Source organism: Heteronotia binoei, chromosome 1, assembly GCF_032191835.1.
Source record: "Heteronotia binoei isolate CCM8104 ecotype False Entrance Well chromosome 1, APGP_CSIRO_Hbin_v1, whole genome shotgun sequence".
NCBI lineage: Eukaryota > Metazoa > Chordata > Lepidosauria > Squamata > Gekkonidae > Heteronotia > Heteronotia binoei.
The window spans coordinates 247,365,447-247,389,155 of record NC_083223.1 but is presented as its reverse complement, the minus strand read 5'-3'; the positions used below and the strand labels follow the sequence as shown (position 1 = coordinate 247,389,155).

The 23,709-nt window shown below is 45.9% G+C and overlaps 1 protein-coding gene across 2 annotated transcripts in view; it reads right to left on the bottom strand.

The window, feature by feature from the left end:
• The window catches only part of DNMT3A (DNA methyltransferase 3 alpha), a 104,639-nt gene that overhangs the window by 41,983 nt on the left and 38,947 nt on the right, over nucleotides 1-23,709 (bottom strand). For both annotated transcript variants that reach the window (XM_060250899.1, XM_060250907.1), the window contains exons 4-6: nucleotides 10,522-10,780; nucleotides 6,471-6,517; nucleotides 2,044-2,190 (exon numbers count right to left, since the gene is read on the bottom strand). In XM_060250899.1, the coding sequence (XP_060106882.1) occupies nucleotides 2,044-2,190; nucleotides 6,471-6,517; nucleotides 10,522-10,780 (453 nt within the window). The remainder of the gene's footprint in view (nucleotides 1-2,043; nucleotides 2,191-6,470; nucleotides 6,518-10,521; nucleotides 10,781-23,709) is intronic.

Below are 23,709 nucleotides of genomic sequence, written 5' to 3'. Positions count from 1 at the left end.
TGCAACACTCTCTAGGTCTGCCTTTAGTCCTTTCCACACACTCTCCAAACAACAGCAACCCACAAGGCCTTTCTGGCCTCCACTGGGAATTTAACAGATTCATCCCCAGAAAATGGTTTGCATGTGTTTGGTTTAGGCACTGGGGTAAAACAGTAAATGAGCAAAGGAAAACACAAGTGATGAGCAAAGTGTCAGCATAGGAGAACAGGCACAAGTCCCAGGGTATGAAGAGCTAGACTGATGGCTGATATACAAAGACTGGAGTTGATCACTCCCCTGATCTACCAGAAGCTTGGATATTAGAAGACAACCCAAACAGAAGCTAAGGTGCCCATTTACTTCACCATGAGTGACTTTGTTGCAGTTTTGGTACAGACAGAGCAGCTAATGCACAAAGAACCTAAGAGATACAGGATAGAAACCCTGCTCAGCCACAAAGCTCACAAGTCAGTTGCTCTCAGATTCAGTTTCCCTGTCCACAGAATGGAAAACATTGGAGATCGGGTTTGAAAATTGCTGCATCACAATGCTGAGTATGGAAATCCCTTCCCTATTGCAAGGATGGGGTGCAGATAATGCAGGATCTAAGAAGCCCAAATTCTATTGGGGTGGGACAGTGGCTCAGTGGTTGAGCATCTGCTTGGTAAGCAGAAAGTCCCAGGTTCAATCCCTGGCATCTCCAAAAAAGGGTCCAGGCAAACAGGCATGAAAAACCTCAGCTTGAGACCCTGGAGAGCCGCTGCCAGTCTGAGTAGACAATACTGACTTTGATGGACCAAGGGTCTGATTCAGTTTAAGGCAGCTTCATATGTTCATATACAAAGGAAAGGTCAATTCTGTAGCCTAAATGAATGATGGAAACCTGCAAATATTTTGTTCTTTCACACAATTTCTTCTCTTAGTAAAAGGAAAGGCAGCACATGGTACTGATACCTCAATCCTGATAATCAGAAATCTTACTAAACTGCTCCCTTTCCCCAAAAGAAACACCTGAAACTAGAAACTTGCCTTTATATAGCACTGTTTCTATATTGCCCCCCCGCAGTGGTCAAGGGAAAAAATGGGAAAACACGACAGCATGTGTAAGAAAGAGGGCAAACTAATGTCATAAACAAAATGGGAGAGCCCCCTCTGAGTGTTCCCAGAACATTTTCTGCGCTCCCAGCAGATTGCGAAGCTGTCCAAATGGGAAGCACAAGACTCTGCTACTGTTGTAAGTAACTGACGTAATTGACAAGATTCTTCCTCTGCGGTCTGCCTAGGCCAGCACTCTCTACCAATACTGCGGCAGAGTGTTCCTGGATGCTACACGTACTGCCTCCTACTTCCAACTGAGATCTAGCAGAAGCATTAGTCTACCTTTCCCCAAGTACCGAGAAGCAGACTTTTGCCTTTTCTTACTACAATCCTGAAGAAGCTCCCACAAATAATTGCTCTTGCCTCTGAGCATGATCTTTGCTGCACTGTACATACAGCAATGTCCCAGCTGTCTACCACCAGGCAGAGTCAGCCTACAGAGTCCCTATCTATGTTATGCATATGAACAGAGGTATACCACTTCATGGCTTCCCCAACAGAATTCTAGGAATTACAGTTCTGGCAAGATGCAGAGAATTCTCTGCACTTAAGACAGCCACCCAAAACCTTGTGAAGCAGGAATGAATGCAAAGTCAGTTTTTTCAAGTCAGTGCCCCAGTCATCTGTTCAACTTGGATGGGCCATGGAGATGTTTGCCCTTCGCAAAAAGCCGCAGAAAATGTTTGCAAAAGATTGTTAGCAAGCCAAACCGACCATTCACAGCCACCAACATGGGTCTCCTCAGAAAGGGCTGAAGGCTTAGCAAGGGGATGCAGCAGCCTTCCTGCTGACAATCCTGGACAGAGGAAGCAGCCAAGAAGGTAGCAGCGGAGACAGCTAAGGATCTGCCTGAGCTACCATGGCCTGGATGGAGCCAAGGTGGTCACCAGGGCCCACCCTGCCCAGGACTCCATGTGAGAGGGCACCCTCATGGCCAATGACGCTGATACCGATGCGCTGCCTCACCTCCCTCTTCCACCTGGCCAACCACTCGTCCCGCTTCCTCTTGCTGATGTAGTACGGGTCCCCAGCCTGGAAGGTCAGACGCTGCATTGGCCTGGGGCGCAGGCTTGACTCACAACCCAGCCCTCCACGGAGGCGGCCTCGGGATCCCTGCATGCAGCGACAGACAGACAGAGAGAGGAAAAGAGGCGGAAGTGAGACATGGCTGGGAGATGGAGTTCAAAAGCAAAGTAGGCAGTAGCATTATACCTAGCGGTGTATGTATTACTTGACACTAGAAAGCCCCAACTTCCTGAATTATGTGCTTTTGTGATTATACAAAATAAGTACAATAGTTACACAAAAAACCCACTTCTTTTAGCCCATTGGGGGGGGATTATATAAAGAATTAACACACCATCCCCAGTCATGTACAAGTTCCTACCCTGTCTTTCTCCAGCTCAGACGTCCTCAGAGGTTTCAGAATTGCACATACTACCATAAGGACCAGAAACATGTTTAAAATAAACAACTACAAAACCACAGAAACCAGCAGCCTAATTAAGTCCTTGGGTCAGGTCTGTGTCAGCTACGAACACTGTTAAATGTTTGCTTCCCAGATGTATAGGGAAGGGCTTGACAAATCCTAGGTATCAAGTTGCCATAGCACCTAGACATTTCATTGTGACACCTGGTATTTTCCAGCAGTGATTTTATTGTAGCATCTTTCACCAGTTCTCAATGGAAATACAAAGGGTTGGGTCCAACAATTTTTCCAATAGTGAAAAAGAGAGTACAGTCTCCTTTGAACACCAACAAGGCTATATTTGGGATGATGGGACTGCATTCACAAAAGCCAGGTGTAACAGGGCTGTAATAAGTAGGAGAATTTGGCAGAACTGAGTAGAAAATCTGTCCGGACACAACCTAAAGCTTGCATTAGAATATTTTGTTTTATAACAGATAAGTAAACATGCATAAAGTTTTCTTATTATTTGTTTACATATAAGCTCTACACCATTCGCAGGTGGTGATAACTTTACTTCTTAAGTTGCTCTCTATAGTGGTTCCAATATTCAATTAAATAGTGCTTTTAAAAGCAATAATACAACCATGAGAAATTGGGGAGAAGTTATGTTAGGTCAAAGTTAGTTTTTAACTGCAGTACTGACAACCAGGATTACTCCCACTTTTTAAATATATCACAGCATTTCAATAAAATTTCAGGAACCTGTGAAGAGGTCAGGATTAAGTTTTGCAGAAGCAATAATTAGAAATTTTGGTTGGTAAAATATAAAATCCAGAAGGATGAAAAAATGAGTATGGCTGCTAAATTTTGGGCTGGCTCACAGAGTCAATGAAAATTTGCCAAGGGCTTGGCATTGGGTGCAGTTTAGATTGGGACTTCAGCATGCAAGGAGAGGGCTGTGTGCATCCCCCTCCTCTGCATTTTCCTCATATGAAAGTGCCGTTTTCACTGCTGGGGAAGTCTTCAGTTATCCATGTAGTGCATGTAGGGCAAATACCCCACTTCCCCTGAGGTTGTTTCAGGTTATGAAAATGGTGAGTATAGAGGCTGGGGAAGACTGAAGTCCCTTCTCCTCATGCTCCATGTTTCTGATACGAGGACTCCAAATACCTGGGAAATGAATTCTCAATGAGAAACTCACAAAAGCACATTGGTTGCAAGGATCCTGGGAAAAGCTGGTGTAGTTACACCATTTGGTACTTAGGCTGCTATGTTCTGCATCAGTTCCTATAATTCCATGCTAACAAGAACAACTGTGGATGCAGGATCAGGGGCAAGGCACATGTGGTGCTTTCAAAATGTTATAAGAGGCAGACCAACCTGAATGGAACCCGAGGGAATGTGCAAGGTAAACTACGGACTCAGTTGTGCAAATTACTGGCCATGTCACCTTCCAAAGATATTGTGAGGGCAAGGGGGTGGGGAAGCAAATCTTGTTTTGTACTTGTCCTAAGATGTGTTAGCAGAGAAAAGAGCCAGCTGGATCAAGCCAAGCCCCAAATAAATGGCAAAAACCTAAGAGACTCTTCTTCCTGGGAATGCTTGAATTAAGAGCTTCATGGCCTGGTCTAGGACTTGGGCTGGCAACCACCTGGGGCTGTGCCTATCTGGGACTCAGCTCTGTTCAAGCCTAAAAGTGATGTAGCTTTCTGACTGGCAAGCAAAACAATGCCCCTGGTTTGACCATGGATGGTATAAATACCCCTGAGTCTGGTCTTCTGGTGAATAGAGTAGTACATTTGCTTGTTGCACTACAGAGTCTGGCATCCTGTTACAACCATGGGTCTCAGGAGCACCATCCTCAAGGTCTAGTTTTGTGAATAGCCAACCATGGCTCAAACAATCTCCTTGCTTATATTCTGGAAGATTAAACACATCCTTTGAACAGTCTCACCTGCAGGACAGAACAGCAAGGGTGTGCAGGTTGGAGGTCCTTGGGGATGCCTCATCCCTGGCCCAAGGAGAAAAGGCTAAACAGTCTAGCAATTTTCAGGGTTTTTTTCTGGGGGCAAGGGGGGGAGGGAGAGGAAAGGATGACTTATGACATATGATAATTATGCATTTGTTTGAAAAACGTGGATGAACTTTTTCTCTCTGTCCCATAATAGTAGAATTTGAGAACACACAACGAAGATTGTTGGGGTTAGGAAGGAATTTTCCTTCAGGGATCTTGAAGGCTTTTTGCCTTCCACTGGGCATGGGGCAGGGGTTACTGATAGAGTGGTAGTTGTGCATTTCCTGTGTTGTGCAGGGGATTGGACTAGATGACCCTTGCGATCTCTTCCAGCTCTAATTAAACAGTGGGATTCACTGCCAGTGGATGTATTTATTTATTTACTTCACTTATACCTAGGGGTCATTTTGTAGAAGAAACAGGTGGCAGAGCTCATTTGCATAACTCATTAGCATATGCTGGTCCCTCCCCAACCAAAAGCAACCTGATGCAAGAAAGGAGAGCCCTGAGCAAGCAGGCCTCACTCACCTGGGGCTCTCCTGCTCCCCCCTCCAGTCAAAAGGCCAGCAAGCCACCCACTGCCCAAAATCACATAGGTAGTGAAGAAAGGATGGTGTGGGCTCACCAGGGGTTAATAAGGGCTGCTGGGGGGTGGCAAAACTCCTGGTGGCTGGCTGACTGCCCACTCTCCTAATCCAGGGATTGTTATGCAGCTGCACCTACTATTCAATGGACAAGGTAGGTGGGGAGGAAGAGGGGGAACCATCAGAAAGGTTCAGTAGCTGCGCTCCTGTGAGCTCCTGCTGAATCTGAGGCCTGCTTATATCCCATTTTTCCCCCAACAAGGACCCAAACTAGCTTACTTTGTTCCCTTTTCCTCCACTTTAGCCTCACAACAACTCTATGAGGAATGTTAATCTGAGAATCACCCAGCAAGCATCCAAGGCAGAGCAGGAATTCAAATTCCCAGATCCTAATCCAACATTCTAACCGCTATACCACACTGCTCTCATAGTGAAGCCCACTAGCACAAATGGCTTTGAAACAGGGGTTAGACAGATTTATGGCTACTCGCCATGCTAAGTAAAGGGAACCTCCATGTCCAGAAAGAGTAAACTTCATAATATTAGTGCTATCAGGCAACATCTTGGGGAGGCCTTGGTCCGTACGCCCATTTTCTGTATGCTGTTTTCTGGTCCTCCAAAGCCACACAGTGGCCACTGTGTGAAACAGAATACTGGACTAGATAGACTACTGGTCTGATCCAGCATCTTATGTATCTGCTTGAGACTTCCAAGGTCTCATTTTGTGCACATTCTGGATGTATTAGATGTCTGGAGTCCATAAGCAAGCCAGGGGAAAGAAGGGATTTTAATACAGATATTCACATAGAACTGGGTTCATGTTTGTTGTTCAATGTTCCACACAGTGTGCACCATTAAGCAATGTCTGCAAACACAGATAGATAGATAGACAGAACATCCTAAACTGATGGCATGTTCACAAGACAACTTTTTACATCACAGCTCCTTCGAGGAAGTGGCTGAATGGATGCTTTACGTTGTATTGATTTTGCTGCCCACATCATCCTGGAAGATCTTGCAAATGGGGGCTGACATATCGGGCAGCCAATTGACCAAGTTGCTGTCTCATTTAATTCTTGCAGCCGTGTCCACCAAATCAAGCTTGGTTGTGAGAGCTGGAACTTAACTGTATTGAGGAGACAGCCGATGTCAACATGGCTCTGAAACATGGACTCTCTGGGGCCACACAGTGAGCACTGCTGGTCTAGGGCTGATGTGGTTTAGATCTGTCGGTTTCTACAGCCTACAGGAACATTTATTTTAATACTGGAAGGCTTCCCCAGAAACCACCTGGCGTTCCTATTTGACTCCAGAACTGTAGCACACAGTGGGGTGCAAGCCAGTATGCATCGCTGAAGTGCACCACTGCAAGGTGAGTACTTGCCTCCATTTTCATAGAATTGTAGTGGTTCTCCTCCTTCTCTTCTTTGCCTGCAAGCAAAAAGAGTAGCATGAGTGCCAGGAGCCAAAAAGGGCCAAGCGGGAAAGCTTTTGGCAACATACCTTTTACTGTGGAAATCAAACACACTCAACCAGTGCACCCAGCCCCAGAGCGTACAGACCCCTTATCCCCCACATCCCCATGCTGGATGGAACTGCTGTGGGTTGGGGACACAAATCAACATAACCAGCATCCTATTACTGGGGTACGGGGTAATGGGGGAATACTTTCTTTTCCAGGTACAAAGTTGTTCTCTCCCCTCTCCCTGACAAACTAATATGCTTTTATTCTTTGCATCTCAATCTGTGTGCCACTCTCTTAGAAGCTGAACTTGAACTACCCCATAAGTGTCTTCAAACCATCTATTAAGGGAGAGGCGGAAATCTCAGCTCCTGCTAAGCTAAGATGCCTCTTTGTCAAAGCAGGTGGGAACAAGCCCTTGAGAAGCAGAGGGGGAAGGGATGGGACTCAACTCAGCCTTCCCAAGGTAATATAAAGTCTTTGTACACCATGCAGACCATCAAACAGGGAGGTGGGGAGGGGAGGAGGGCAACTCTGTTGTGTCCTGCTGCAAGTTTGCTCAACCTCAGAGTTCACCTCTCCCCTCGAGGCAGCTGGCTTCCTGTGCTATCTGTACATCTCACCTCCTGGCAGGTAACCAAAGCAGCTTAAAATAGCACTGAGTGCATTTGGGAGGGGCAGCAACTCTGGATGGCTTGGGGGGGGCAGTCACACAAGGCTACTAAAATATGCCTAGGAACATAAAGTATAGTGTATGCACATGTAGGTGGGTGGGGGAGAGCTGGCACAAGACCACCTCTCCAACATTCTGTCATGTCTGTCCCACATATGCAGATGTAGAAGCATGGCATTTCCATTACCTGAGCAATGAAGACAAGAGAGATTTCCCTGTATTTTTTTTGGGGGGGGGGGATCCCCCAATTAAATTGAAGCTTTCTTATCTTCTCTCACAGGCAGGGCAACAGCTGGGAAGCTGAAGCAACTCTGAGCAAAACAGACTGAAATGATTTGCACTTGAAAACCAAGACGTACACATCGAAGAAGGGCCATGAGGCTGATCTGGGAATGGTGTGTGTCTGTGTGTGTGAGGGGGTGCTTCTTTCATACACTGTCAAGATTCTGTGATTATTATTTTTATAACATCTAAAATATTTTGCCAGGCGGTTGACCAACTTTGTTCTTTTTAATGTAGTTTTATTTCGTGTTTTCCTGTAATCCAACTCCACAGCTTCTCACCAATCCACGCTCTCCCATGTTTTTAAATATCAAGAAAGCATCAACACAGCCTGCACACATGCCCACACACACACACACAAAACCATCTTATTTCCCCCCTTCTAGGCCCTCTGATCATTTTGGCAAGCCCCACTCTCCCTTCCTAATGTATCTTTGTGAATGTGGATGCCCAGACCCACTCTTCACAATTTCTTTTATTCCAGGGCATGGCAAGTCCACCCTGATGCCTCATTCCCCATACATTCTGGGTCACCTCAACTAGTTGGATTGGACATTATGGTTCTCCTCCCATGTCCCTCACCATCGGCATTTCCAGCCTGAAGGAGGCCCCTTCCCAGCGCACAAATCCTGGCATGACGGCAGCCAAGAGGACCCCTCCTCTTGCAGGCTCCCTGCCAGCAGGAAATCTAAGCTCCCTGAGAACATGGAATTTGCCATTCAAGTCCACTCTGCACAAGCCTCCCTCTGGATTTCTGGGGCAGGGCAGAATTCCACTGAGCCCCACCCAGACAGTGAAGGGGAGGGGACACACGACAGGGATGGAAACCAGGCAGGAGGGAGAAAGAACAAGCCATCCTAGGGAAAGCTGTTCAAAGGGACTCCATTTCAATGCAGTCTCAAAAGCAGCAACCCTGTCAGGAGGAAAGCTCCCTCAAGGAGTGGATCTGGGATGCCGTGAAGTGCAACAGTGTGGGAGATCCAGGAACATTAATCCTCCCAGAAGTCCTCCTATGTAGGCTCTCCTAAAATGAACTGCTGTGCTCTTGTTCAGCTTGCCTTGATTTCTTTTAGAGTCATGCAGGAGAACTTCACAATTAGGGGAAGAGGTGCTAGCTTGACATGTGTGTGCCTGAGCAAGCAAAGTTCCCAACAGACTGTGCCTGCTTCCCACACCCTCCACCCCAATTAGTTTCTGCATACCAATTGATTTAAGCCTGCATAGCTTACAGGGCAGTCTATTAAAATAAAACATCTACTTGGAGATCTTTATTGACTCGTATGATGGAAAAAATATGATCAGGTCAAAATCCATTCCCCATACACGCTTTTGCCCCACTTTGATAAGCAACAATCTCTTATTCATTCATGCTTTCTCTTTGGTTCCTGCACATGTGGCTATGTGCTCTTCCCCCACCCCACCCCCGTAACATGGCCTCTTCCTTTACTTCCTGCCCCCTTGTGCACACATATCATTGCCACCCCAAAACAAGGCCATGCTGGCAGCCAGACAAACCACAACTTGCCATCTTGTAGATTTCAGGCCCAGCTACTACAAAGACAGGTGCCCTCCCTCTTTCAGCCAAGTAGCAGGGGGAAAAAGCAGAGTATGTGTGGGGAAGGAATAACAGACACTTGGGCCTGGCAACTAAAAAGCAGATTCCAATTCCTCCCAAGTTAGAAACCTGTCTCCTAAAGTCAACACATTTTGCAAACTCTGAGAACTGTCACTCTAGCTCTGGAAGAAAGAGAACAGACGGGGGGAGAAACAGCAGCTCTGGATTTTAGGAAATGTCTGCCATGGTGTGCCTCCAAAGGGAGCAAATTCACATCAGCCACATTCAACAGAACTTCTAGCTGCTTAGCTGCAAAGGACAGCTTCAGCAACTGTGGCCTGCCAGAATCTTTAGCCCATGAAGTGATGCCCTCACAACTAGGTGGCATGTCCTCACAACAACAGGAGAAATATTAGCATGGCTCCCACGTCCACATTGGGGCTTCCCTCCTATCACTGCATGATTTGTATGAAAATGGATTTTATTGTATATTTTGTCTTTTAACCTCATGTTGTTTTTCATTGTTGTTAGCCGCCCTGAGCTTGCTAGGGGATAGCGGGATATAAATATGATAAAATAAATAAATAAATGATCCACCAAACACCAGCTAAGCTACAGCAAGTCATGAGACAACCTCTAGTTGAGGCTGTGGCTTAAGTGGTAGAGCAACTGCTTTGCATGCTGAAGGTCACAGGTTCAGTCCCCAGCGTCTTCAGTTTAAAAGATCAGGTAGCAGGTGATGTGAAAGACTTCCATCTGAGACTCTGGAGAGCCACAAAACACTGCACTGACCTTGGTATAAGGCAGCTTCAGGCATACGAATGCTTAAGTCCTTGCTCCAAGTAGCTCAGGGTGAAGGCAGGCATAATAATGAACTAAGAGAGGGTCCCTTTCTCACAGCTTCATGACGGACATACCAATGAATCAAATGCTGGTTCAGGAAGTAACCTTGCCCCTCCACTGCTTTCATGCGCCATATATAGACATATATTGCCCTTTTGAAAATTATTTTGAAAATCAAACTTCCTCCAAAGATTGAGGATTTCTTTTGGGCACCACAAGCACCAGCCAGTCCTCAACATCTACAGCCAGCTTCTTTTGCAAGTTTGAAATAACAGGGTTTTTTAAAATAGCTTTATCATCAAGAAGAAAAATAACGTTGGACTGAATGCAGCGAGCATGCTTTCATATCAGCACCACTACTCTAAAAATGTCCCATCTTGTTTGCTTCTACCCAAAAGAGATTCCTGCTTGCTATTCACAGTGACTGGCCCGCTTCATTTCAATTAGCTACACCTTACCTTTCCTAACCTTCCTGACCCTAACTGGGTGAATCTTCACAGCCTTAGATCTTGACACATGCCCAGTGTAGAGTTTAGATTTTCCGGAACCAACCACAAGGCACTATACTCTTGCTTCTTTCTACTACAACAGCCCAGATCCATTGTATCCCCCAAACTCACCTTCACTGGCAGGTGGGTCAGGGCTGTCCTTGGGGGTGCAGCGTCCATTTTCCAGGGCCCGGCCCGTCTCCCCATCTGGAAGGCTGCTGGATTCATTCTCACCACGCTGCCTGCTCTTTGTGTCGGTGGTACTGCTGTTCTCTGGGCTGCCCATCTCCGCATCTCCATTGGGCACTTGCTCCATGGGGCTGGTGTCATGGGCAGGCGGGGGGCACTTCGGTGCTGAGGCTGTGTCTTTGGGGGCTTCGTTGCTCTCTACCTGAGAAACGAGACCAAAGCAAAGGTGTGGGATAAAGAAAGCAGCTCCTCAACTTAACTCACATCCTTCAGATCAAGAGGCATGCCTCAAAATGAGGGCCACTTCTGCAAAACTGAAACCAAGTGACCAACAGCTGCAGGGTTCTCATGGGAGTTGAGGGCTGCCTTGGGACAAATGGGGAGTACACAGAAGTGAGAGCTGTAAATGCCACGTTTGGAAATCATGTACATTTGCTTCTCTCTTTTTCAAGTAGCACTTTATAGGGAAGCTGGAGGTGTGGAATGGTTTCTCACTAGGAGGAGATATACAGAGCAAGGCTTTCCAGAGGCCAGCAGCAGAACAGAACCAACTCCTCCCATGGGAAAACTCTTGAATTAGCTGTCATCTTGTGGTCTCTGGTCCAAGAAGTTTTGAAGCATTGCAACCTGTGAAACCTCTCAACTTAAAACCATAATGGGACAGAACAATCATGCATATCGTGGCCAGTGAGGGCTCATCTCTCCCTCATGCAGATTTTAGGTCTGCTCTTTTACAAGCGGAGGAGGAATTTATTTACTTTTTATACCCCAGCTTTCTCCCCAGTGGGCCCCCAAAGCAGCTTACATCATTCTCCTCTCTTCCTTCTCATTCTCATAACATTCCTATGAGGTAGATTAGGTTGAGAGTGTGAGTGACCAGCCTGGGCTCACCCAGCAAGCTTCTGTGAAAGAACAAGGATCTCAATTTGGGTCTCCCAGATCCCAGTCTGACACTAACCACTATTTCACCCTGGCTCTGCACTGGAATGCAAGTATCATGGAAAGGAAGAGTTGCCCTGATTTTAAACAAGCAGAGAGGTGGGTTTTTGTGCTTGTTGGCTTCTGGTCACTGGTCACTTCATAGTTGTTACAGGCATGTTACTTAAGTTTGGGGCAGGAGGTGGCCGCAGCATTACAGCACAGTTACCTGTCAAATTTTGAGGTGAGTTTCCAACAGGTGAAAAACCAAAAGCCACTGGAAACAAATTCCAAGGATGGGTAGGGGGAACTGAAGGAGGGCATGACCTGCTTCATCTAAACATTTCTGTAGTCAGATTTCTAGCTCAGATAAAAATAATCCTTCAGACACAATGGTGTAAAATATCAACCCACCAATGTCTTCAGAAATAAGGAACAAAAACAAGCACATTCTTGGATCGGACCAGACACCCAACTAGGCCAGCCTCTTATTATTCCCAATAAGCAGCTCGCCAGCAACCTCTGGGCCACTGACAAGTAAAGCAAGAACAGAGATAGCCATTCATCTTGCGCATCTGGTAATTGGAGTTATATTTATGTATTTATTTGTTTTATTTATAGTCCATCTTTCTCTCTGAGACTCCAGACATATCTATGGCTTTTAAACGTGGAGGTTCCATTCCTGTCCTCTAGCTGTTTATGCAGTACTATTAAAAAGTCACATTTGAAAGGCTGCTACAAGAAGAGTTTCTTGTCACCTGCATCATGTTCTCAGGTCTTTACACTCTCCAGAGGCATGGAGTTCCAATAGGCACTGAGCAAGCACAAGATTAGTTATATGTTGGGTGAGATATTTAGATTTGCCCTCAATCCCTCTCAATAAAATATTCTCAGGGTGGCTTCTAATGTTTAGTTAAAATGTCAATTACCCAAACCAGCAGAAGTCAAAACACATGACAGAGCAAGAATAAAATCCATCAAAGCAGCCAACCAAGCAGACAGATTTTTATTTGATAATTTTTGGTGATGTTTATCTGTTTGCTTTGCTGTTCATGGTTTTAATTGATCTGTAAGCTGCCTTGTCCACCATGTTTGTAGAAGGTGTGGGTTACGTTTTAAGTAAAAATAAAAAAATGGGAGGGGGGACTTACAAGAACTTAAAAACCATTAAAAGGTAAAGGTAGTCCCCCTGTGCAAGCCCTGAGTCATTACCAACCCATGAGGTGACATCATATCATGATGTTTTCTTGGCAAGACTTTTTTTTTTTTACAGGATAGTTTGCAATTGCCTTCCCCAGTCATCTACACTTTACCCCCAGCAAGCTGGGTACTCATTTTACTGACCATACCAGCCAGCTAAAAACCAACAATAAAACACTGAAAATGTTGACCGAAAGACACACCTTGAGGTGGAAAGGATAATAAAGTTTCAAAGAAAATAAAAACTGTTTTGCCTGGGATCTAAAGGATAACAGCTTTAGCATCAAGAGAAACTCTGTGGGGAGCGAGTAGGAAAGGCCTTTTCCCCAGGTGCTCGCCTTCTAGAGAGAAGAACCTCAAAACGGACTCTAGTGTGTTTTCACTGGTTGAAGTCAAATCCTGTCATTTCAAAACGAGAATCACTTTGTCATCACTTGGCTCATTATTTACCAAATCTCTTTCCTCCAAACCATCCCCCTCCTTCCTCTGCTTATTTAGTCACAACAATAAAAAGCTGCTGCTTTTTAAACAATTCTGAGAAAAGTGGTCAGGCACCAATACCTAAACCCATTGGCAGAGAAAGAATTAAAGACTGAGTCCACCACAGAAGGCACAGGCCTATTTAACTTTGGGATCCACTCTCTCAGTGGGACAAGAACTGCTACAAAAAGGCATTTGGGAAAGTTGTCAATCTCTAGGTGGAACCTGAAGTTGTCCCAGAATTATAAGTGATTGCCAGAATTATAAGTGATATACAGAAATCAGTTCCTCTGAAGAAAACAGCAGCTTCGGAGGGTTGACTGTACAGCATCACATCCCTGCTGAATTCACTCCCCTCCACAGGAGCCACCCCCAAATTTCCTGACCCAGAGTTGGCACCTCTACTTCTGGGTAAGAAACAAAAAGGGACCTTGTTAACATGCCCTGCTTTCAAGGCACGCTTTGACCCCTCCCTTCCAGTAGTGGCCATTTGCTACCCATTCGTGAGGGTGTTCTCCTTTGAGCCTAAACTTTTGACCTTACTAAACACTCAGGCATTTGGCTTTATGAAAGCCAGCAAATGCACCAAATGGGATTCCAAACTGCAGTAAAGTGGGAAACTCAGCTTGATGGGAGACAGCAACTGTAGCTGTACCATGGCATTCCTAGGCCTGGATGAAAACAGCACAGCCAGCCATTCAAGTTCTCTGGAGGAAATGCACAGTCCAAATGGAATTTATTTCTGCAACTGCTTATTTATTTATTCATTTATTTATTCTTTGTACTTATATCCCACCCTCCCCGCTGAAGCAGGCTCAGGGCGGCTAACAGCAATTTAACATCAAACAGTAAAAACAATAAGCAAACAATTAAATTAGTAATCCGTTATCAATTAAACAATTAAAACAGTTTAAAACAGTTTAAAAATTAAAACAATTTTTGGTGCTAAAGTTGGTACAGTACGTTCCACAGACATGTTTCCTCCCTTGTGCTCAACAGATGGAAGTTGGAATGTCTTCAGGTTTTCATGCTATGCACAATGGTGTGATGTAGTTCTAATCACACAAGCAGCTCTATACGTTGGGGGCACATTATCCATTTCAGCTTTGCCCCTTCTGTTCCTTCTCTCTATTCCTTTCAACAGCAAGCACATTGCAGTGGGTAAAGTGTCAGATTAGGATCTCAGAAACCCTGGTTGAAATCCATTCTCTTCCATGGAAGCTCACTGGGTGGTCTTGAGCCAGTCACTCTCTCAGCCTATACCTCACAGAGTTGTTGTTGTGGGATAAAATAAAAGAGGGAAGAATGGTACCGAAGGTCGCTTTGGGTCTCCATTGTGGGGGGGGAGGGGGCTGTGTGTGTGTGTGCTTGTGTGTGTGAACCTAACATTGTGTAGTCATGTTTTGAAACTACTGCTGTCAATTTTTTTACTATGAACACTTTCAGGGCAAAATTGGAATATGAGGGAACCTGAAGAGCCTCACCTGCCCTGTGGATCGTTACAGCCACTGCTCAAAGGGCCAATTTTTCTTGATGAGTTCCCAGCCAATCAGGAATTCCATAATGAACATGGTGGCGTCACACAGCCAGTTTGGTTTGACCAGATGGTGATATTAGTGAAGGTAAAAGAAGTCCTCATAACTGTCCTTCTTCTAAATGAAGGGATGTGAGGAAGACAGTCCATGGTAGCCTGTTGCCAAGGAAACTGGAAGGGCCTTTCTGTCTTTCCATATTGCTCTGGTGGTTTCACTGCCCCCAGTGCAGTGCAGGAAGACAGGGAGAGTAGACCTTGTTGCCTTGGCAACATGCTGATAAGTTCCTTTCCCTCCTGCCCAAAATATGAAAAGTGAGCAATTCTCAGAGGGTACAAAAACTGTCATAAAATTCAGCCTAAGGGACTTGACAACTGACTGGGATGCAAAATGGAGATCTGTGACATGCAGCGGGACAGCTGTCTGTATATACATGTGTACAATTTCGAAGTATTGTTATCCTCCCCATTCATCTGATTAAATGAGTTTGGCAGTACATAAGAAGAGAGGATTGTCCATGTAAGGTTAAGTAGTATGTTAATGTAAAACGCTGACGTCTTCTGGAGAGAAAAGCCATTTCTAGCTCTGACCTTAACTCACATCCATTCAACCAGCATCCCAATCTGAGATGTAGTTAATCTGGGAAACAATTCCAACTACTTTCAATAGAGACAAATGTACATTTACAATCTCCAATTCTCAGTGCTCTGAAAAGGAACTGTCACCTTTACACAGCACCTAGCACCTTGCTGTGAAGCCACAATTATGAGGCCTAGTTGTCATAATAAATTTCCTCTAAGCACATTCCTCAAGGAAGAAAAACAGCAAGCACATGTTTTCTGTCCCTTGCTGTTCAACTGATCTTTCTTACCATACACTTCCTCTTTTTGTCCCAGTTCTCCAGTTTCCTCTTCAAAAAAATGGATACCCAAAATGGGCTAGGCTTCCAGAAGTTTTCCACCATCACCTAGGGGCTGTCCCAGTTCTCCCAGCCATAGCAGCTGTCCAGCAAACTTAAAAACTAGCTTTAAAGCTAAAGAACTGGTACAACTTCCAGTGAACGCCAGGAATTGCAAGGATGTCAAGAATTTTGGTCAGCCACTGTGGGAAACAGGATGCTGGACAAGACGGGGCCTTTGTTCTGATCCAGCAGGCTCTTGTGCTGAACTATAATTCCCAGAATCCCTTGAGGAAAAGCCACTTTAACTGAACTACAATGGCAGTGCTGCCTCAAGTCAAGAGTAAAGGCCAGGTAAAAATATTTTAATTAATAAGTAGCAGTTTAAAGCATAAGCTTTTCTGCTTCAAACCTGCTTCAAACAGGACTCAGCCACAACTTTAGAAGATCAAGGTCAGCTTCAGATCTATTAGCACAACGCAGACAACAATAAGGGTCTACAAGAGTTATTGCTCAGATAACACATGAGGTGCTATGAGTCATTCAGAAAAGCACTATAGAAATGCTAAGTATATTACAAACTGCAAGCAAACTGCACTCATTTCCTCCGTATAGTCAGTCCTGAACAGTCCTCCCCAACCCCTATGTTCAGTAAATAACCCCCATGCGGTTTAGATTCTTGTCCCCCCCTCACTTCTCTCACTTCCCCTCTAACCACAAAGGCAGTCAGTCACCTATGTTCCACAGACAAGCCTGTATCACAAGAAGTGGGGCCTGCTCCCTATGGCGTGAATAGCCCGGGCCCATTGTTTCAGCAACTTAAGTGATGGTAAATCCTTATCAGAAAATTCAGGGCCTGGTTGTGTGTCAGTCACTTAGGCAAACAGGACACCTAAAATAGCATCTTCCACCCACTTGTACTTGTGGCTAAGAACTCTTATCAGTTTCCGTTCTCCACATGAATCCCCCCACCATTGCTACCTCTTTTTTTCCTCTTAAGCCAAGCTGAACATTAGGAAAGGATTATCTTTATGCGACAGTTGAATAAGTAAACGTGTGTATACTATCAAAGACTATAGCTTCACTCCACCTGGAACTTCTCCTCACATGTCACTAAAACAGCAGTACACAAATAATATTTTGGCAAAGATTACAAAGGGAAAGCAGAATTCAAATCAAATGTTCCTCCCTCACTCCATCCATAGGATAAGAGGAAGTAAAACAAAGGCTAAGAAAAAGTACACAGATTTGTGCAGGGAGGGTGAAGCAGGGAAGAGAAGCTAATGGTGGCTGACAGTCAACAGTGCAATACCAAGTAGAGTTAAACTCTTCTAAATCCACTGACTTCAATGGACTTGTAAAGATATAACTCTGCTTATGATTGCACAGAGAAGGATCTAGACTTTCTGCAGCACTTCTGACCCATTTACTGAAAGCCTTACAGGAAATATCTACAATTACGTGTAAGTGTGTGTGTGTGTGTGAGAGAGAGAGACAGACAGACAGACAGACAGAGAGGTCTGTATTGCTCCTGTTTTACGGAAGCGGAAGATGAGTTAGATAAAGATTTATTTGCTCAGTGCCAAGCAGGGAAGCCGTGGAAGAGAGGTGAAACCAGGCTTCAACCCAATCACTGGTCTAATCGTGGAGCTTTTGAGATGGATGCATGTAATGCAGAAAATGAAGATCTTGTTCATCCCCAAAGTTTCTCATAGCTACTCTATGTCCTAGAACCATCCAATCACTGCTACTCTTGAACAGTTCTCATTTTATTCCATGTTGCTTGTACAGTGAATGTCCTGGTAGAGTGTGCTCTAGGTTTCTTTTAGTTATCAGTACACTTTATATTGAACAAACTTGTTTCTTTTCAAAACACTCCCACTGCAAATTTAGGAACTACAAGTCCCAGAATGCTTTACACACATCCTCGCGGCAAACTCAATCACTTTTTTTTAAACCCCTATGGTGCCTTATTAAACTCCAATGTATCTTCACCCCATGAATGGAACCGACACATACTCAAGAGTCTTACCCTTTCCTCCTCCATTCTCAGACACGGGTTGCCGCTTGCCCACAACAGCTCCTGACACCAGAAGTTTCCTGCTCTGTGTTGCACTGGAACTGCCTTCCTCTTCATTCCTCCCCCCCAAAGACGCACTTCCTCTGAAAATGAGACACTCATACCAAGACACACATGTCTTGTGCCTGTGCTACAGATCACCTTCATTTCTCCTGCAGATTGACAAGACTACTATCATTGTTTGAAGGATATTTGATTTCCAGGGAGTTACAACTTCTTATCACAGGACCTCACAGCAGTGGGAACTGAAGACTGAGAGATTGTAAGTGGTGAACGGCAACAAGAAGATTATATTTTTACCCAGATCACACATTAGTTTCCCTGGGGCATTCCAGCTGGACATAAGAAAAGTCTAAAAATGTAGCTGAAATGGACAGTTCAGGCTAAGCCTGATATCTGCAGATCCCAGAAGCTAAGAAGGGTCAGCCCTGGCTAGCATTTGGATGGCAGACCTCCAAGGAATACCAGGGTCATGACTAGGATTACCAGGTCTAACTCAGGAAATATCTGGAGACTTTGGGGATAGAGCCAGGAGACTCTGAGGGTGGAGCCAAGAGCAAAACTGGGACCCTGGGAGTAACCCAAAGGGAGTTCTGGCCATCACATTATTTTAAATGCCTTCCTTCTATTAGAAATAATGGAGGATGGAAGCACCTTCTTTTGGGACTCATAGAATTGTACCCCCAATTCGGGTTTTTTTTTTTTAAACTTGGGGGGGGGGGGGGTTGAGGAGAGGCACCAGATGCTATGCTGAGAATTTGGTGCCTCTATGTAAAAAAAAGGCCCCCCTCCAAGCCCCAGATAACCATGGATTGATTCTCCATTATAACCTGTGGGGAACTGGCTTCCATAGAGTATAATGGAGTACTCAGTGGACATTCCCCCACTCCGCTTTCTGTTAATCCTGAAGTGGTGGGAGGGCTTCCAACCAGGGGATCCCCTACGCCCTCAACTGGGGACTGGGAAACCTAGCATGACATGAAGGCAGGCAATGGCAAACCATTTCTGAAGGTCTTGCCTTGAAAGCCCTATGGGGTTGCCCTAAGTCAGCTATGACCTTGCAGCAAAAAATATATAGCAGACAAAGTATGCTCCCCTGCACAATCTGGGAATGAATCATTGCTAGCCACTTTGCCCTTCCCCAGTGACTGAACCAACCATACAAACGCCAGTGTAGGAATCAGGCTCTCCTCCTGCCCTTGACCAGGGGAGCAGCAACTTAGAAGCTGAGCTAGGCATCTGTGGATGTGAAGGGCCAGTAGCTTAGAGGTGAATAGTATCTGCTTATTTATGTATTTAGCAAATGTATATGCCACCTCTCCAGGGACCTGCTTAAGGCAGCTTACAGCTAAGATAATTATTAAGATAATATAATAAAACACAGCCATTAAAAGACAACCATTAAAAAACCAAACTGGCTTGCAAGATCTCCAGTTCAATCAGAGACATCTCTAGTTAAAAGAATCAGATAACAGGATATGGGGAAGGCCCTTTCCCTGAGACACCTGGAGAGTCACAGAGCAGACAATACAGACTGTGGTAGACCAATAGTCTGATTCAGTATAAGGCAGCTATATATGGGGACACTGGGATATGAGCAGCTGCATAAACACACATACCTCTCCCAAAAGCCTCCAGGTGGGCCACAGCACCACAAGAATGGAAGATACTGCTGCTCAGCTGGGGAATAAAGATCTTTTCAATTCTAAACTAAAATGGCCAACAATGGAATAACTAAACACTGAATTTAAAGGCTCAAAACTTCAAAAAAACATAAACCCTCTTTTTTTGCTTTGTTACCTGAACTGTTAGGCAGGCCAACTTTCTCTCTCACACACATCCCCCAAGGCCATCTCACCTGTCCCCTGTATCTATTGCTCAAGGGGATAGGCTGGCGCTCTCATCCTTTGGCAGGAGCACAAAGAAACTACTAGCTGGAATCTGGCACTAGCAGGCCCTGTGAACAGCAAAGAAAGGCCTGACAAAAGCCTTGTGCAAGTGCTTTTAAAATGTCTTTCTTGTCTTTCAGACATGCACAGCAGCAGCAGGAGAGAAAGGCTCAAAAGCACGTTCAGTGGCATGGGTAAAATTTGACTTGGTGTGCTTCAGAACAGCACACACATGTAAGAATTCGACCCAGTTCCTCCCCTTTCCCTCCAAAAAGCCCACTGAACAATTCATAAGTCATGATTCTGTTTTAATGCACCCCTCTCCCTTTTTTTTGTTAACCGATCCAAGCCACCGAAATGGGGCAGGCCATCAATCCACTAAGCCAGTGGTCCCCAACTTTTTTGGCCCCAGGGACAGGCTCCAGGGCTAGTCCGCCGACCAAAGGCCCCAGAGCCGGAAGGGTGGGGGGACCCAATTCAGCCTACCCCCCTGCGACACCTCCTCCCTCCTGTTTTCCTCCCCCATTTTCCTCCTCCCTCCTTCACCCCCCCCGTGCAGCCACGCTGCTTCCTCCCCCCTCATTTGCCTCCTCTCTCCTTCCCCTCCCCCCATGCAGCCTCACCACCTCGTAAAGATGCAACTTGACTCCTACTTTGTTCTACTGCTTCTTATAACGGATAAAAGGAAGTACTTCTTCACCCAAAGGGTGATTAACATGTGGAACTCACTGCCACAGGAGGTGGTGGCGGCCACAAGTATAGCCACCTTCAAGAGGGGTTTAGATAAAAATATGGAGCACAGGTCCATCAGTGGCTATTAGCCACAGTGTATGTGTGTATATAACATTTTTTGCCACTGTGTGACACAGAGGGTTGGACTTGATGGGCCGTTGGCCTGATCCAACATGGCTTCTCTTATGTTCTTATAACCAACATGGCTGCCCACCTGAATCTATCCTCCTCCCCCCTGTTTTTCTCCTTCGCCCCCCCCCCCCGGTGCAGCCTCGTTACCTCCCCCCCATTTTCACCATTTTAAGGCCAGGGAAAGGGTGGTGAAGTCCTCCCAGGCTGTCCCCCCCTGCCAAACAGCTGTGGGGGGGGGTGGAAACCACCACAGCCAGTGGCAGCTGAGGGCACGTGGTGCCCCAGGCAAGCACCCCCTGCAGCACTTCAAAAAAAACCCGGGCTTGTGGTGCTCACCCCCTCCTTCCCTTCCCTTTCTGTCCAGTTCCGTTGCCTCTCCCTCCCACATGCAATCACAGCACAGTGGCGGCAAGGCCCAGGGGGGGAGGGAAAGGAATGAGGGCGCGGGCGGAGGTGGTGGGCTTGGAGGAGGAAGCAGACACGCCGCGGCCGGCATGGCATGGCAGGGAGGAGGCGACGGGAAGGGAAGAAGATGACAGAGGAGGAGGCAGGCATGCCGCGGCTGCAGCGCCCAGGTGCAGGGGGGTGGGAGGCGAAGGGATGGGAAAAGAAGGGTGGGTGGCGGGCAGCAGCCGTGGTGAGCGACACTGCCCTTGCCTCCTTCCCACTTGGGAAGGAGGGAAGGGCAGTGTTGCTCGATGCTGCTGCAGCGGTTTTCCTGGCTGATCAGCTGATTGGTGGGAGGGGGAGAAGGCGGGGAGGCTGTGCAGGAGGCGGAAGAGGGAAGAGGAAATGGGGGAGGTGGAGGCACCGCAGGGGGGCCGGCAAGGCTGCATGGCCCATTGAAAACCAGTCGCGGCCCAGTACCGGTCCCTGGCCCGGGGACCCCTGCACTAAGCCACATACTGCTACCAGCTAAATATGACGCTAGCTGTCCCAAGCTTCATTAACTCCCCCTTTTGCTGCTTGTTAGGACAATGGTGTATGTGGGGGAAAGAGCTGTTAAAATGGGCAAATCAGGATATTGTTATAAAGAGACTATAGTATAAGGATAGTATTGTAGTATATGCAGCATAGTTTTTTTGCCTGCATTGATAGCATTATTGCTTAAGGTAGATTCTTTGCTTGCATTATTTTCAGCTCCATCATCCTAGCCCCAATGCATTGTTGCATCAGAGGTATTTGCTGTCAGACCAGGTTTTTTAAAGATATATATTTTGTGGTCCACCTGAAGTCTCAGTGGGAAAGACGGGCTATATATAGAGGTAATAATGATGATAATAAAAATTACTCAGCTTGGTGCATGCCAGCTAAACATCATTCTACCCCTGTATCCAGAAGCAAACTGGCCCCCATCATTATTGCAAAACCAGCAAAAATCAGACCATCTACCAACAAGGTAAGAATCTCTACATACTCAACAGGCTCCCAAGGTCTAAGGGAAAATGTGGCTTTGCAAATTATCCAAAAGGGAGAAAAAACTCATTCATGATGAGGACTGAGAGTGTTCCATGAGACACCAGAATGTTGAGAAAGAGTTTGTTAAGGGGGGAGGACACTACGAAGATTGAGAAGTTGGCTTATTCAGGCCCCTCAGAATGTAGGACCAATTCATGCGATACCAAGTCTTTGTGGCAAGATAAGAACTTTGCACATCTGCAGGAGTTCTGTGTCTCCCAGGTGTTTGGAGGCTGTTCCCTGGTTGTGACTGCGGCTTAGGTGGAGAAGGGTCTTCATCATTCCCCCATGCACCATTTTCATAAACTGAAACAGCCCTGGGTGTTTGTTCCACTAGAAACGTATGTGTAAAGGTGGCTACAGATAAGTTTTCAAACACAGGAAACAGCAGCTCACCAAAGCCATTTCGGTTCATAAAAATGGTGCAAAAAGGAAAGCTGAAGCAGCGCCTTAATTGCTGAGATCTGAATATGGTCCCCATTCACTCGGGAGTTATTCCCAGCACATACGTAATACAAAGTCCTCACAGTGGCCACAAGGAATCTGTACTGTGTCAATCAGCCTTTACAGAGTCCAGGAGGGGGAGATTTGGAAGTCTATGGAGAGGAAACTTCCAAATAATTTAACCCTCCCCTTTTCCAGTGACTCTTCCCAGGCTCCCAGCTGTCCAGCTAATAATTAAAATGCATAACTACTTCCAGGTCTAAAGCTGAAGATTTCCAGGCTTTTAGTGCCAGAACAGCTGAGCAGTTTCTCTGACCCATTCAATTTATCCTACCTTCTTGGTTTCAGAGGAGCATTTCTCAAATTCCACAGCAGGTCCCTAATCCTTCAGAAATGACACTCCATCTGTTAACCTACAACATCTGCCCTATCCACCCCAACAACAGGATGCCCTTAGTCTGCTCACTTGCCATCCACACACATAGCCTCATCCAGATCCAAAACTTGCTTTGCAACATCTACAAAATCCACTACGTACAATCCAACATTTATACAGAATCTTTGAGTATTCTAAATATTTCACATACATCATTGTATTCCAACCCATGGAAAGAGACATGTCTCATAGGCAGAGCAGTTGCTTTACAAGCAAAAGGTCCCAGGTCCAACTCAGGTCTTCTCCAGTTAAAAGATCTTAGGTAACAGTTGTTGAGAAAGGCCCTTCTTTGCTTGAAACCTTGGACCAGGAAAACCACCTGAAGCCGGCACATTCCAACAGAAGATCCAGTCCGAGAAAGGGAACCAACAAGAGGCTGAAAAACAGGCTGCTTGAAGCCTTTTAAGGAAGCCATGGTAAATGCAACCACTGCTGAAACCCAAGAAGAGGATCTTCATTCGCAACCAGGATTGGCTGTGCTGCTGTGTGGCCCTGCCTGCTGCACACGTCACTCTTGCTAGGCTAATTTCCAACTGGAAAAAGACAAGAGGCATGAGAAGTTTGACCTTCTACGCACCCCTTCCCCTCATCAAGGAATAGCTTTAGTATGCAGCCTTTCTCACCACCTGGTCTCTCTCACCTTGTGGCACAGAAGGCTCTCCTGTTCCTCTTCATTAGTGGATACAGTTCCAGCCCCACTCTGGTTCTCCCACCACAAATCCTAACAGCGCTTCTTGTCCAGCCCCAAAGATCAAGCCATTCATAATTCCTAGAAGTGCCATGACCTGGATAGCCCAGGCAACTGTTCTCATACAATGTTCTCTCTAAGTTGGGGATTCTTGTGGTCAAAAATTCTGCTGTGTGTGCTACTAGCATTAAAGTTATGAACAAGTTTACATTTGGCTATCATGTAAACCTAGCCTAGAGAAAGC